Consider the following 16,090-nt stretch of genomic DNA (forward strand, 5'->3'; position numbering starts at 1 on the left):
ATTTTTGCCTTAATATTTTTTTTATTATATGTTTTCGTTTTGATGGTTGTGTTTTTTGTAACTCATAGTTATATATATTTAATAATTATGTACAGTATATCCCCACTTACTATTTTTCTTCTTTTGAGACAACGTTTAATTTTATTCTTAGCATATATTTTTAAACTATTTTATTACTTTCAAATGATTATATAATATAAAATTCTAAATTTTAAAGTTTAACTTTTTTAAAAATATTTTCCCCGCGATATCGCGAGGCCTAGTATAAATAACTCAAAAGTTGCAAAACTGGAACAAAATCTCAAAGAAGAACATAAGATTTATTAAGGATTCATATATGATCTTATTGGTGGAGTGTAATTACCGGCATGATGCAGCTGCAGAACCAACCAAATTAAACCATATATAGACCTTAGAGTGAAATTCAGAAATAAACAAAGTCCAAATTCGAAAAGTTAAAAGAATTCTACATCAGCATCAAATTGTATAAAATTTACCGAACTCAAAAACAATAAATTCCACTTACTTTTTTATTTTCAATAAACTCCACTTACGTTCGCTAGCTCCATCTGCAATCTAAAGCTTGACCCATTTCCACATAAAATAGAAAGTAAATAATAATTATTTCTCATGTAAACAAACAAGTTTCAGAATCATGCATGCATGTATTTGTCTTTGCTCACTAAATAGTAATAAGATCAACATTTGTCAACCCAAGGATTCAGCAATTGTAGTTTTTTCTTCTTTCATTTATATATATAGTGTCATCATCCTGTTTCAAAATTTCAAAATTTTATGAGAAGAAGTCATGCGAAAGTTTATCAAAAACAAACAATACCAAAGAAAGAAATGGTGGGGATTGTGCTGTTGTGTCGGAAGTTTGGTAACGCCTAAAAATAACCAAATTAAAAACAAAAGTGACGTATTCCTCAAAAATAGCAACACTAACCACCACCACCACAATTAACCTTTTTTCTTTTTCTTCTTTTTCTAAACGTAGAACACACAACGGTTAAGTGGCTTTTATTTTTCCTTAACAGTTTTTTTCAAGAGATAAACATGAACACAAACCGTGACAACAAATCTTGAGCTTTTTGATACCCTAATTTTCTCTGATCAAAAGTAAAACAAACCCATAAAAAATGGTGATGATATAGGCAAAAAGGAACAAGGAAGAAAGAAAAAGAAAGAAAAAAAAAAGAAGGTAAGGGCATGGAAGAGGGTCGAAGAGGATCATCTTCAACACCACAATCACGTAAGATCATGGTGATCGCTGACCCGACCCGTGAATCAGCAGCTGCTCTTCAATACGCTCTTTCACACGCCGTGCTCGAGCAAGACGAACTTATCCTTGTACATGTTGAAAGCTCTGGTGGTTCTTGGAAAAACGCTTTCTCAAGTTTTCTAAGATTACCAAGCTCCATCTCTTCCTCTAGCAGCGGCTCCTCTCCTGCTTCTAACCTTACCGCAAGCGCTTCTAACGCTGCGGCGGTAAGCGCTTTGGCCTCTGAGATAGGTCAAGGAGATGGGAACTTTCTTGAACAGATGAAACGGATATGTGAAATAGCTCAGCCTAAGGTACGTGTACACACCGAGTGTATAGCTATGGAAGGCTTCAAAGCTATAGCGATTCTTCTTCATGGTGACAAGCTTGGCGTTGATGTTATCATTATAGGCCAACGCAGGACAATCTCATCTTCCCTTCTAGGGTATGTCCTCTCTATCTCCATAGATCCCTTTAAGAACAATCATATACCAATTGGCTTATGAATGTTCTTTATATACAAACGTTGGTCTCTTTACATTTTTGAGGAGAGTTTTGAATTTGACAGATCTAGGCGGCCTGGAGGGTCACTAAGAGGTTCAAAAGGAGTAGACACAGCGGAATATCTAATCGAGAACAGTAAATGCACTTGTGTTGGGGTACAAAAGAAAGGTCAAAATGGAGGCTATGTTCTAAACACCAAGACACATAAGAACTTCTGGCTCTTGGCATGATCATATATATCTAGTCAGTTTTTAAATGCTTTCAGGTAGCTTAATGCTGTGAAAAAAAAAGATGAAGATAAAATAAAGGTTACCTCCCCCACTCATGAATCTTCAAGTGTTTAATTTCTTTTCCTCTCATCTCTCTAAATTCTGGCAATGAAATGTTCTTTTATATGTTGTGTTTTTTTCCACTTTGAAAAGTGTGGGTAAACGTAACGCTGTAAATATCTAACACATGACAGCCTAATGACACCAGTGGGAAATAAACGGATGTATAAGAATCTAGAGAGAAGAATATGTTCATATATCATTGTTGTAAAGACAATGGGAGCTTTTGATTAGTCTCTTCAAGTACCAAAAACTTTAGGATCTGTAATAATTAATACAAGCAAAGGAAAAGAAAAAACAGAAACATACGTAATGCCTCTGTGTAATTGCTTCATTTCCAGCCATTTATGGCAGCAGTAGCAAATATTTTGCAGTTACCGGATTCATATACGCTTTAAGACAACAAATACAAAATATTAGGACATGCGTACAAATGAAACCCAACAATGAGAATTAACTTATTGATAGTGCCCGGAAGGCTTTTTTTTTTATTACACACATCAGAGTAATCTATAGAACCTACTCTTTCAAGGTTCATGTCAATTACATCGTGACATGGCACTGTAGAAAGTAGAATTCGTCTACGAATGAATATGAGCATGATCATATCAGTAAATATTGGCAATGATAGAGACATGCATGAACGAATGAAACATCAAAAGTCATGATGTTAGAAAATATCCTTCATAACGAGTTTTTTTACCGGCATGAAACATCAGCTGATGTGTTTAATAAAAAGCCTTGTGTTCATAAAAACATAACAAAAGAATAGCATCAGTAATTTTTTGGTACAGCTTCCACCATTTTGAAACAAAATGGTTTAGCAATGTTGATATAACTCAAGATAGTTGTCAATATGGTTTCAATGGAAATAGACTATACGAAAATGAAAACACACACATAGTGCTCAATCAAGCAAACTAAGTCTTTCACAAAACTACCTACAAACTGACCACAAAAATAGACACCTAGAGTCTATTTGGTCAATCAACACACAACAACAAAAAGAATCTTACTTATGTTGCTAGTATGAACAACACTTTAATTCTCAGCTCCACAACTAGAGAGAAAAAAAAAGAAAGAAAAAATTCTATAGAATAAACAAAACTTGNAAAAAAAAAAAAAAAAAAAAAACAAAACTTATTGAGGTTGGACGTTGTAAGCTTTGTTTGCTTCGTCGAAACACTAATAAGGATTCCACAAAAAAAATAAAAAGTCTCCGTTGCCAGGACTCGAACCCTGGTCTCTCGGGTGAGAGCCGAGTATACCTCTTTAACACTATTTTGCAATTATTGCGTAAGTGGATGTGATTTATTGCTTTTTTTTTTGTGGTTGACATGGATGTGGTTTTTTGGCTGTTTTATAGCCTAGAATCTAAATGTACGCTTAGGTTTTCATATATACACAAATGAACTAATGCATTTTGTCAAACTATCTTTGAAGAATGGCTCTAACTCTACTTCGTATACATAAATAAACGCACGCTTTTGAAAATCGTCAGATGTTTAAGAGCTAGAAATATATTTGGGGATCCTACGCTTTTTCTCTCTATGGTTTTTTATAAATAGTTTCTTTTCAAACTAAAAGAAGTCGAAACTGTTGATACTTAATTATGATTCATAAAATGGTTTAGTGTATTCACTACAAAATGAGCGTATATGAGATAGAAACTGAACTTTTACATAATTGTGCAAAAGGTAGCGAGATGTCCGACAGCAATTGCAGCTTCCATTGCATTCCACGCGTCCCACCATCCCAGCTGCAACCACAATTCCATATTCTTGTGTTAACATTTTCACACTTGGCTTCTAGTTAAAACTTATCTTTCACACAACCGAAAAATTAGAATTAATACTTCAATTTAAATTTAATATCATGCATACTAAACTGAATTAAAAAAAAAAAAAAAAAAAAAAAAAAAAAAAAAAAAAAAAAAAAAAAAAAAAAAAAAAAAAAAAAAAAAAAAAAAAAAAAAAAAAAAAAAAAAAAAAAAAAAAAAAGACTAGTGTCCATAATTATCTAATATTTTATCATAAGATCCATCTTTTAACATTATTAACATTCATTCTTACTATTAACTCGACTAGAGAGACCACTTAAGAAAACTTCTAGTTGTTAATATGAATCCTACTTATTATTTCTACAAGATATTATTTGCACAAAAAAAAAAATTAATAATATCAAAGCCTTATATATATCTATCTACTATATATATTGAGTAAACTATGTTTATATAATATTAATACCAAAATAATATCTTGTAGAAATATAGAATGCAAGATCAATGAATCAAATTTTTTAGAAGAATGACTTATTGTCCTTAGGTTTTCTTTTACATCTATCTTTTGGCAGATCAAATTAAAAATTTTATTAATTACCTCTAGCTCGTTAATATGTTTGATGCCTGTTTAAAAAATTCCCGCCTAGTACTGATTACACCCTGTCAAATCACTAGACCTACATTTTCCGTCTCGATTAATGACTAATCCCTGCTTAGCATCGATAATCTAATTATGTTTGTCTAATTTGATTATAACTTGTCTAATCCAATTATTTTCCGTTTAATTTTTTTGTATACGGATTATTTTTAGAGCCAAATATAAATTAAATACCTTTTTTGTTATTTAGACATTTAAATTAAGAGTTTGTGATGTTTTATAATAACTTATATACAATTTTTTAATGAAAATCATAAAATTTTATTTTAAAATTATGTTTTTTATGTGTTTATCATAATTTTGAAGACAATATTATGATAATTCTAAAATTAATCCCGATTAATGTTTAATCTCGGATTTTTTTGCTATGTGCTAGGCCCATCCCGACCACTCGATTAGTGCCTAACGATTTCTAAAACAAGTCGATCCAAAATAAAACAACAATATATATATATATATTAGCCTAATTAAACTGACCCAAACTTATATACACCGAGAGAATTCAACATTTTATTAGTATTGAAAACTTGAGTACTGAACATAATTAAATAAGAATGCACACCTTTACAACAACAGTAAACACTACAGTAACGAAAATGAAAATGAAAGCAGATGTAAGAAAGGCTTACCCTCCACGGTTGTTCTTCCTCTAGGTCCTCCGTCCTCATCATCATCAGGTGGCTGCTGCAACGGTTGCTGTTGGAATAGGTTCTGATCGCCAGGTGCCTGCTGCACAGTGTAGAATAGAATCATATCATTATATATATACGTGTTTGTTTGTTTGTTTCTACGAACCCTATTATTTGTGCGACCATTTCTTTTTTTTTTTTTGACAGCAAATTACAATAGGAACTCCTCCTTATCCGCCTCAATCTCGTCCAAATATATCTTGAAAACAGGCCACTCAGATGGCGAAGACACCATTTTCACCAGATCTGAACAGTCTGTGAGAAAAATAACATTCTCAATATTCGCACTGATCATGCAACGCATTGCCCAGATTAAAGTTTCCACTTCTGCGTGGAGGAGTGACAAGTTACGGCGAAGGTTAGATGCACCCATAGTGGGAGATTCTCCCTCAGGAGAAATGCAATATCATCCTCGGCCTGTATACTGGTCAGTCACCTTCCAAGATCCGTCCACAAAACATCGGAAGCAGTTCCCATATCTGTTGGCTGGAGCCATTTCCGTAAGCATAGGGCCAGTAGTGGGATGAGATCCATTCTGATGAGAAATTCCTACTGTATTTGCTTGTGCCGAGAACCAAAGTTTAGCTTCCTCCTCCGTTAACTATAAAATCGCTAGCGGGTTGGAGTCCAAATTGCTAAAAAACTTATCATTCCTGGCCTTCCAACTATACCATAGAATCCATGGGAAGATATCCGCTGAAGGATTCTGCTGGGATCTCCAAAATAAATAGTCCATGTTTGCATAGACAGATTCTGAGGAGAAACAGTCCAGAGATGTCGGGAAGGAGGACAAAGCCCAGACCTGCCAAGCCGGAGTGCATAAAAAGGGCATTATTGATTGTTTCCTCAGATCTACCGCAACGGCCACACTCAAGATCACGGGTCATGCCGCGTCGCCGCAGATTAGTCGTTGTCGCCATACAACCCGTAATTGCTTGCCATAAAAAATGTCTAATTTTTGGTGGGCACCGAATCTGCCAGACAAACGCCTGTAAAGGTATAATGTTAGGGCCAAGAATAGGGGCATAGACCGCCTGGGTCTGACGTAAAGCATTATACCTAGATTTAACTGTGTATAAACCAGTCTTTGTCAAGTGCCAACCCAATCTATCCGGTGAATCTGGTTTACCAATAGGTAAAGCAGAAATAATGGCAACATCTTCCGACTCGAAAGAGGCCGAAAGTAAAACCAGATTCCAGAAAAGAGAGCTCATGTCAATAAAGGTTTCAACTCTAAGCGTGGGATCAATGGACCATTTCATATATTTTTTTTCTAAGAATAAATAGAAAGAATAAAAAAAAAAAAAAGATTTTTTTATTTGAATGATTATTTCGAGCGGGTTAACCTTATTTCGGTTAACTTTAAGTCTTTAACCATAAGAAAATATACTGTACACAAATGTTATTTTTTTTTTTTTTAAGAATGTAAATATTCATTTCAATATGAAAGTTTGAGTTACACAAATAAGCATAACCTTACATGGTCCCATGCCAAAAAAAAATAAAGGATAAAAAAACATGGAAGCATACCACGTTCTTGCACCAAATCATCAAATTCAAACCATTCGCATAAGAAAATAACTTTTTAATAACAAGAAAAAAATGTTAAATCTCCGAGATCTCCTGACATAAAGAGATTTAGATGGTTTTTGTAGTTCAACTGTACATGGTTTGGTAACATATATGCCTGATAAACACATAGTCCGACAGTCTAGCTTAATAGAAATGGTATATAGAAGGTTCAATTCGGTTTCAACGTCTGATAAACACATAGTCCGACACTCTGCATGTCCCAATGTGCAGTGACTATTTTTAAGCCTGATCTTCAATAATCTGTTCTACGAACTCCTTTTCCGCACCATGCATGTAAGTCCTATTAATTATTAATCTCATATGTACATATATATATATATATATATATCTTATTATATAAAGCATAGTTTTCAAAATTAGTAACTCACCAGATCGTGATATTTGTCAGTTTTAACGATCAGAGATCAAAGTTCAAACTCACCGGATCCTGACATGTGTCAGTTTTAACGATTAAATATCCAAGTTAATAACTCATCAGATCGTGATACGTGTCAGTTTTAACGATCAGAAATCACATATCAAAGTTAGTAACTCATCAGATCGTGACACGTGTCAATTTTAACGATCAGAAATCACAGTTTTCAAGCTTGGTAAAACGATGCATAAGATAATTGTAATCTTATTATATTAAAAAAAACTTTGTTAATCCGAAAAGAAAAAGGATTGTAAATACACTCCTCTATATAAGCAAATAGAATATGACATATTTTTCACCAAACAAAATAATTTTGACTAGCTTTGTTTTTCTTGGTAAAAATTTCTTCTTTGTTTTTTATTAACCTTTTGTTTGACAAGTCTCGAAGGCAATTTGTTTGTTGTCTAATCGAAGCAAACATATAAAAAATTCCTAGATATTACCACGTCTTTTCATCGTCGTTTCTTTGAATTTTGTTTCATTTCTCAATTTCACAATACATACTACGTAATCCTTGACTTTGAAATGTTAACTAAACAGAAAGTGATCTTATATAGTACGTCTTACAAGAAAATAGGAAGCAAGAAATTTTTAAAAAAATAATAAGCTCATTGGAAAATTTTCTCATAAAATAGAAAAAGGATTAAGGAAAATATATATAAAATATTTAATTATAAAAAATATAAATACTCACTTCTATATAAATATAGATCGTCTCATATTATTCATCTAACAAAATAATTTATTCAAAAATATTGCTTTCAACTTTGTTCTATTGGTCAAACTTATGACAACCCGTCCATGGACCCCACTAGCCCCCCGCTAGTTTGCCCCCATAGGCCCCAAGCTGGCCCTACAGGGCATCGATCCTAACCCCTCACTGTGAATATCCAAAGGTCAATTGGTGACAGTTTGTCATGTGGGAAAGTTGTTAAAGGGTGGGGACCAGGGTTCGAGGAACGTCTGACGCACCAATAACCTACTGGTGGATTTGGATGTGAGTTCCTTTCTACGGTGAGGAGTTAGGATCGATGCCCTGCAGGGCCAGCTTAAGGCCTATGGGGGCAAGCTAGCGGGAGGCTAGTGGGATCTACGGGACGGGTTGTTACAAACCTATTTTAATGGGAAGATAAATTTTCCTTATTTTTTAAAACCAAAATATACTCATACTTTCTACTTTTTAGTTTGGAATAGGTAATATTAATATGTTGACCGAAAAAAATGGAACATCAATACATGCATCTTCTTTTCCTAATACTGTATTTTAAAATTTATTGTAGCAGTTTTTGATTGTTTTATTTAATTTATATTTTCATCTTTGAATTACTTGAGATTCATATATTACCGTGATTATAATTTTCTATTATTTCATTAGTTATGTCAAACTAATTTTCTTCTAATTTCTTAACTTTGATTGGTTGGTCATAGACTCTTTTTTTTGTGCAAACGTTATTGTTACTATTCATTCAATCTCAAAAGAAGATAAAGAGGAGAAGGTCATCAACCTAATGGTTGGATAAAATAGGCTAATCAAGCACAAGCCTACAACAAACATAGATAGATTGGAAAAACATAAATCATTGTTGATAGATCCATAAGAGCTTGGAGACAGAGACTACATCATGGTGTGTCAAAGAAACTTCGATAAAATACATTGGAAAATTTAACATTAGTTACTATCAAAAGATTTTGTGACATTAGAAAAAAATCTTTTGTTTCATTGGTTGCTAGAGCAAGCCACTTTGATATAGCTAAAAGACGTGAACATGTTCTCTCCACATAGGAGGAGGGCAGAGCCAAAGTTCTCTCTATGGTGGAGGAGGTTGGATGCAAGGTTATCTCCCCAAGGGAGGAAGATGGAGGAGGTTGGACGCAAGGTTATCTCCCCCAAGGGATGAAGGTGGAGTGAAAGTTCTCTCCAAGGTGGAGGAGGTTGGACGCAAGGTTCTCTCCATAAGGGAGGAGGGCAGAACCGAGGTTCTCACCATGGTTAGTAATACACTATTGTGATGTAATTTATTTTTTATTCAAAATATGTTTAAGCAAACAATTTTAGTGATTAAAAAAACTATGCAAAAGTGAAAGCAAAGAGATATATAAGAGTTGGCTTAATTTGTTTATATAGATATTTTCTAGGTGATAGTAAATAATATATTTGTAACATACAGTATACCTAGGTGTAAAAAATACACTTTTAATGGTAACATACATAAAAAAATTATATATAGATATAAATATTGTATTATAGAAAAAAAAATTATAAATAGTATACAATAAATTTTAATAAATTTTTTTTAAAATTTAATTTAATTTACAAAATTTAAACCCGCATATCGGGCGGATCCTTATCTAGTATATATATATTAGGCTACGGTCGGTAATAGTATAGAATGTCAATGATACAAAATGTTGACTTTTCATTTAGACTACAGAGTACAGAATTAAGCGCGATACACCACTATATATGTCTATAGCTGCCAGCCATTGCAAACGCCTAAATAGATAACAATTTGTTAGATAGAAAACGATTGATAAAAAAACGTACCAGAGGATATGGCATACGTTTAGATCGTAATAAGACATAACTATCCAAGAAGAGACAATGCGAATGACTATAGGTCCGTCGCATATAACAGTTGACGCAGAGATCAAAGGTTTCGCCACATGCATGGTGTATCGAAGCACGTGACACACGTGAAGTGTAGACCATTGAGAGACCCAAGGCACGTGCGGCAGCTAATGGTCCGGGTCCGAGACACGTAGTAAAGCGTCCAGACCTCCCAAAAGTGTGCGTATATTTTCAGTGGGAACATCTCAGGACAGACCCAAGATAAATCGGCCGTTCGACACAAGAAGCCAGTATACTCTTGAAGGCTGACACGGCCGTCTCCATCAACGTCCATTGCCCGGAAAAATTGCCATGCCAAATCCTGTTTTTCCCTAGAGTCGTTGTTGTAATAAGAAATTGCGGCTTCGTGAAGCTCATTCATTATTGATTGTATGATTACGAAGGAAAAGAAAGATAATACGAAAGGAAATTGTGAAGATAAGTGGCTTAGACATACGAAATATGAAGATATGTACTTTGATAAGTCAGAATGTGGAAGTTTCTACGTACAAGATGAGCTCGCGACCCTACTTGAAAGAGCCAATGAATGAAGAGGTACAAGGAGCTCGGAAGCCAAGTTTAGGACCACGATTCTTGTCTTGTTTGTCTCTATAAATAGAGGAAAGAGATAAGAAATAGATGAGTTTTGTTAAGTCAACTGTCAAAGTCTAGTTGTAGTGTTATCTAGTACGTAAACCAGAACTTGTTCCATGTGATATTCAAGCCTGTAAATAAAAACAAAGAGACACAAATATAAGATTGTATGTGTACTAAATTATATAGCCTTGCCGTATATTTGGTTTCTTACGGAATGAACCGAGTCACTTTCCTACACTAACCTTTGCCCAATATGGAAAAAACTGCCTAGCCGATTGCTCCGTAAACACTTCAAATGGTAGCCTAGTTATTAGTAAAAATGCTTCAACTCACTTTTCTTCAGTCTCAAATGATATATGAGTTTGCATATGAGTTGTGTTAGAGTCGGCTATAATTCCTTAAAAAATCTTGGGAAAACGTCCTATTTATCCATCAAAACTATTACAACGTATAAAATAGAACCAGAACTTTGATCAAGTTTCAGATATCTCCGAAAAAATAATTCTCAACATAAATCTTCATAAATCAACAATAAACTTATTTAAAAACAAAAAAAAGAGACAAAACTTTCAATTTATAGCGATTTAAATTGAGAACTAATTTTCCGGAGATATCTGAGACGTAGTCAAAATTTTGGTTCTATTCACTACGATGTAATAGTTCTTATGGGAAAATACGACAGTTTTCCCAAAAGTTTTTTATGGAATTTCTAACGAAAACCACATTACCCAAAAGAAAGTAGTACTTTTTCTTTCACCTATTTTGGTGATTTTCTAATTTTGCATGATGTCAATTTTCCTCCTTATTAACTCCTATCCATTTCTCGGATATATGTGACTGTTACATCACTAGTCATCTCTCAACTTGGGATTATTTCAATTTTTCACAATCATTGGCACGAAAGCTATCATGAAACCCTGTAAAACAATGCAAACCATGTTTAACCATCAAGATGTTGAGGGAGATAGATTATCTAAGCAAGCTCACCCGAGGAGCCCCATTGAGCATGAAGAAAACAAGTTAGTTGACGGCAAGCCTAGTCACCCTTCTGACAGCCAAGATGTTAATGTTACTCTGGCAAAAAAAGAGGAGAGCACGCCCTCCCCTTCATAAACCATAAATCAAAAACCCTTTTGTAACACCTGTGTCCTAGAAAATAATGAATATTGGGATTTATATCAGAAATTGGGTGGAATCGGTTTCGTATCGGTTTAGATAAATTATGGTTTAATTTAATTACCAATGAACCCTAAATTTTTCTATAACTCACGCCTCTCTACTCTTTTTTTGTGATTGTGTTCGTTCGTGTAGAGAGGAAAAAAAAGAGCTTTTTTGTGGAGAGGAGGTGTGAGGAAGAGGAGGTTCGATTTTTGTGTGTAAAGCAAGGGAGACAGAGCTGTCAGGTTTTGGGTGAAAGAAGTTTTGACATAGTAAATCGTACCTAAAGGTAAGGAAATTTGGTATATATATACCTTGTATCTAGATTCTTCTTTTTACGGATTTAGATTTGAGTTAATAATCGAGGAGATATCTGCAGTTTCGTGAGGTACTTCGTGTCAGACGTGAACTGAGACCAGCGGAGATTGTAAGTGTGATCGTGGACTCTTCTCTTATCCGATAGGCACGAGATTTTGTGGGAAGCTTCATGACGTCTAGGGCTAGCTTTTCACTGGACGGATTTGATAGTTAGCGGTTGGTTTTCATTTTAGGGTTTCGCATTTAAGACTGTAGTTTTGTGTTGTTTCTGTTCATATTGCTTTAAGGTTGTTTTTGGTTGTGTGGCTTGTTGTAGGGTGTTGTTGGGCTGTTTCAGACATTAGGACAGTCTCCTGGTTGTATTTGTTGTTAGAATCAGTTTGATAAGTTGAGTGCGTGACCATGAGTTTGTCTAAACGATTGGGTTGTATGACTTGTTTTGTGTGATGATGTGTAGGTGTGGTGAATAAGTTATGTTGGCATAAGCTTGAAGATAGCTTGAGGTGCAAGCTATACTAATCTTACCGAGTTATGGAATTAGGATTAATTCTATTTAGGAGTTATCTAAATATGTTAATTTACCGGTTTAGAATAGGAAATTTATGAACTCTAGGGTTGAGCCATTGTTATAAATACTAAGAGAGCGTTTCATAAAGAGGTGCACATCTTAGGGTATTCTTGAGGGATGCACACAAGGTGTATGACGTCGCCCCATGAATAAGATAGAGATTTTTTGATGGTATTGTTGAAGTTCTATTTCTAATTAATGAATCCTGGACTTGGTCCCGGGGATGTAGGTTATCTGAACCCTGTTAACAAAACTTGTTTCTTGTTTCCTATTATGCTCTTCTATACACGCACATGAACGTCTCGTACTTCAACATATATAGATCTAGCCACATATATGTGCTTTATTTGGTATCAGAGCCTATAGAGAATTTTTCTCGTTTCGGGTGTGATCCTGAATTTGTGGCTAGCTGAGAATGCATATGAGAAGGTAGAGAGTATTCATGAAGGGGCAGAATAAATCACAAACTCTCATAAAGGGTTTGTTCTATCAGAGTTGTATGAAGAGCACAACTAATTTGATGGTTTCTATTACCTCCGTCAGGACACAATTGAGAAGAAAAGAGTTTTACTGACATGGGCTTGAAAAGAAAGGTTAATTGGATGAGAATTACAGTGTTCATGAACGTGTGTAAGAGGAGAATGAAATTGTGAACGTGACAGATAGGAACAAAGACTCATGGATTGTGTAATTTGAAACAGTAGAAATCATTCGTGTTCGTGGGGTTTTTGTTGTTAGTTTGTCTGCTCTAAGACTTAGAAGATACAAGAGATTGGTTTGTTATGATTGGCTTACTGAACCAAGAGCTATGTTTATTAAGAGAAGAAGATAGCATGGGCTTGGATTTTTGGGTTTCAATGGCTATCAAGATATTAAATCAACGATGGTGAAATTGGTGTTGACAAAGTCGATTCTCTACTCCACAACAACGTTTGGGATATAATTGCAAAATTAAAGATTTGAGTCTTCATCTCCAGCATCAATGGTGATTCACAATGAGTAAGGAAAATTAGAAACATGTATTAGAGCTGCTAGAAGAAATAGAGGGTTTAAGAAATTTTGTTTTGGAAGCTAGTGGACACGTGTGAATTTGGGAATTTGTAATAAATCAACCAATACATTAGTCTTCTTCTCTGTAGATCGAGTGTTTAGCTCACACGATTAGCAAAGTTTTTTTTCCTCCTCTTGGTGTGTGGTTTCAATTGTGCTGAAGAGGTTTGGTTGAGAGAAAGTGATGTTAGCATGTTTGATGTTGGGTTCATCGATCTGGATTCGTAAGTTCATGGAGATGATAGGGAGAGTCACGACGAGTATAGTCATGGTCTATTGGAAGAAGCTGGACGCTATAGTTTTGTGTCGGAGATAGATTTAACGGCGAGTATGGCTCTCTTCTTGGAATCTGAGATTTATCAAAGGGAGGGATTGAGAATCTCCTTCTACGATGAGATTGAGGTTGAAATTATTTCTCACTGCAACTCTGTAATGTGCTTAAGATGTGAAGATTCAAAGGCTGGTTTTCTAAATCTCGATAGAAGTGACGAAAGAAAGATTCAGAGGTTGAGAAGCACACCAGTGAAAACGAGTATGGTACTGAACATTGTAGATCAGAATGATCTGTCTCGTGTTGTGACTTCAGAAGTTCAAAAAATAGATCGAAATGAAGCATATGCAAGATTGAGAACTAAAAAGACAACATTGGTGAAACTTTTTGTTGATAAGAAGAAGTATTGAGGCCTTGTCTTATTTGATAAGCATTCTTGGATGTGTGTTGATGTGTATTGAAGCCAAGAGGTTTGTAGAGGAGTTACATAGAAAATTCAAAGCGAGAAGATGAAAAGAATTATGGTCTTAATCATGTAGTCACCAATGGTTCTCGTTGTGGGGAAAGGATGACTCAAAGATGAGCCTATGAAATATAGTTCTGATAGGTGACCCTGGTATTTGTGGAGAGACTCAGAGAATTTAAGAGGAGGAGGCAATCAGAAGTCGAACATTGCATGATGATTGAAAATGGCGAAGTTTTTTGGGAGCTATAGAGGATGATGTGATTCCTGCAAGGATCTTGGTGCTAAGCTATTTCATTCTGTGTGAAACAAAGATATCAAACATTTTGTGAGATTGCCTCTTCGACGATTTCATACTGGATTTAAATGATGTTGAAATGTTTTAACAAAGGGCATAAAGTCAAGTGAAACATATCGATTTTGCTTCTTTGTGTTCTTTGTCTACATACCTCGGATTGAAGCTACGAAAGGTGTTCTGAAAACTTGAGAGAGATATATTTCCAATGATATAAAGATTGTCATCTGATTCCTTGTGGTTTTGGGAACTTGCTTTCAAAGTTGAACTGCTAGCAGGTTGCATCATTCCAGATCTGTTCTGGGAAAGTGGCCGTAACTTTCAAACCGTAAATGGAAATCGTGATCTGTTTTTTCATGTGTCTTCATATGACTGTTATTGATATTCTCACAAAATTTCATAATTTTCGGGGTTGGTTTGCTACTCCCTTGTGTTCTGCATCAGAACTGATGAAAAATGCAGAATTTTAGTTGTCTCAAAACAAGAAGTTGTGAAGAAATATATTGAAAGCTAGATTAGAGAGCATAAGTTCAGAAGAGAAGATGATATTTTCGGTTTTGTAAACAGGTATGTGTGATTAACAAATCTCATAAAGTAGATTGTGTGGTTGAAGAGATTAAAAGAAATCACAGAGGAAAATTAGAGCTGATGAAAAAAGAGACAAGGAGATTTGATCTACATCATCAAGGTTGAAAGTATTTGATTATTCTTGTTTTGGATGAAAAAAAAGGAGAAGAGGTTCTTCTCAGTGATTATCATAAGTTTTCAAAGGAAATTTGCAAGGAGATATCAAGCTCATCTGAAAAAAAAATCATACGTAAAGATTTACTCTATATGAGAAGCTGATTGGGATCAATTTAGATGTGTCCATTGGAGTCACAAAGACTAGAAAGACTAAGGTGAAGTCTCTTTCGGTTATGTCTATGTGGAAAGAACGGGTATGTATTGAAGATGGTTCAGAAGTTGAATCTTATTTAACATACACATGAAAGAATGAAGGTGATGAAGATAATGTTCGACGGTTGGTTTGTGATTTATTAAAGCTTTGCAGACTGTTTCGGACACATTTTTTTTCGAAAGTTTTCAGGTTTTACCTGTTCTGGTGAAGACATCAAAAGAGGGATCAATCAAACTCGAAATAAAATGAGATTTTCCAGAGATATAAGAGAATGTGTGGAGAATGGGCGACTGCATGTTCCCATAAGTGAGCAAAAAGTAGATATCTTGACTAAAGCGCTTGGAAGAAACGAGTTTAAAGAAACGAGGGATCTCATTGGCATGAGAGATTTGGAAGAAAAAGAGTTTAAACATAAAGAGCGAGAATGTTGGCATAAGCTTGAAGATAGCTTGGGGTGCAAGCTATACTAATCCTACTGAATTATGAAATTAGGATTAATTCTAGGGAATATTGTCGATATAGGCATTATTTGGCAAGGAGTTTCAGATTTAGACACTTTGTACAGTACAATATAATTGTAGAGCAAAAGTCAAAATTTTATGACGATAGTGCCCTTCACAAAATTAGCTGTA

The 16,090-nt window shown here is 34.7% G+C and overlaps 1 protein-coding gene and 1 pseudogene across 1 annotated transcript; one reads left to right on the top strand and one right to left on the bottom strand.

The window, feature by feature from the left end:
• On the top strand, positions 1,180-2,304 carry LOC104723855. Its single transcript, XM_010442276.1, has 2 exons — positions 1,180-1,709; positions 1,833-2,304. The coding sequence occupies exons 1-2, from the start codon at positions 1,213-1,215 to the stop codon at positions 1,996-1,998; spliced, it is 663 nt and encodes a 220-aa protein (XP_010440578.1). The 5' UTR covers positions 1,180-1,212; the 3' UTR covers positions 1,999-2,304.
• LOC104723856 lies at positions 3,776-10,404 on the bottom strand (annotated as a pseudogene).

The sequence above is a fragment of the Camelina sativa genome, chromosome 11 (assembly GCF_000633955.1).
Source record: "Camelina sativa cultivar DH55 chromosome 11, Cs, whole genome shotgun sequence".
Classification (NCBI taxonomy): domain Eukaryota; kingdom Viridiplantae; phylum Streptophyta; class Magnoliopsida; order Brassicales; family Brassicaceae; genus Camelina; species Camelina sativa.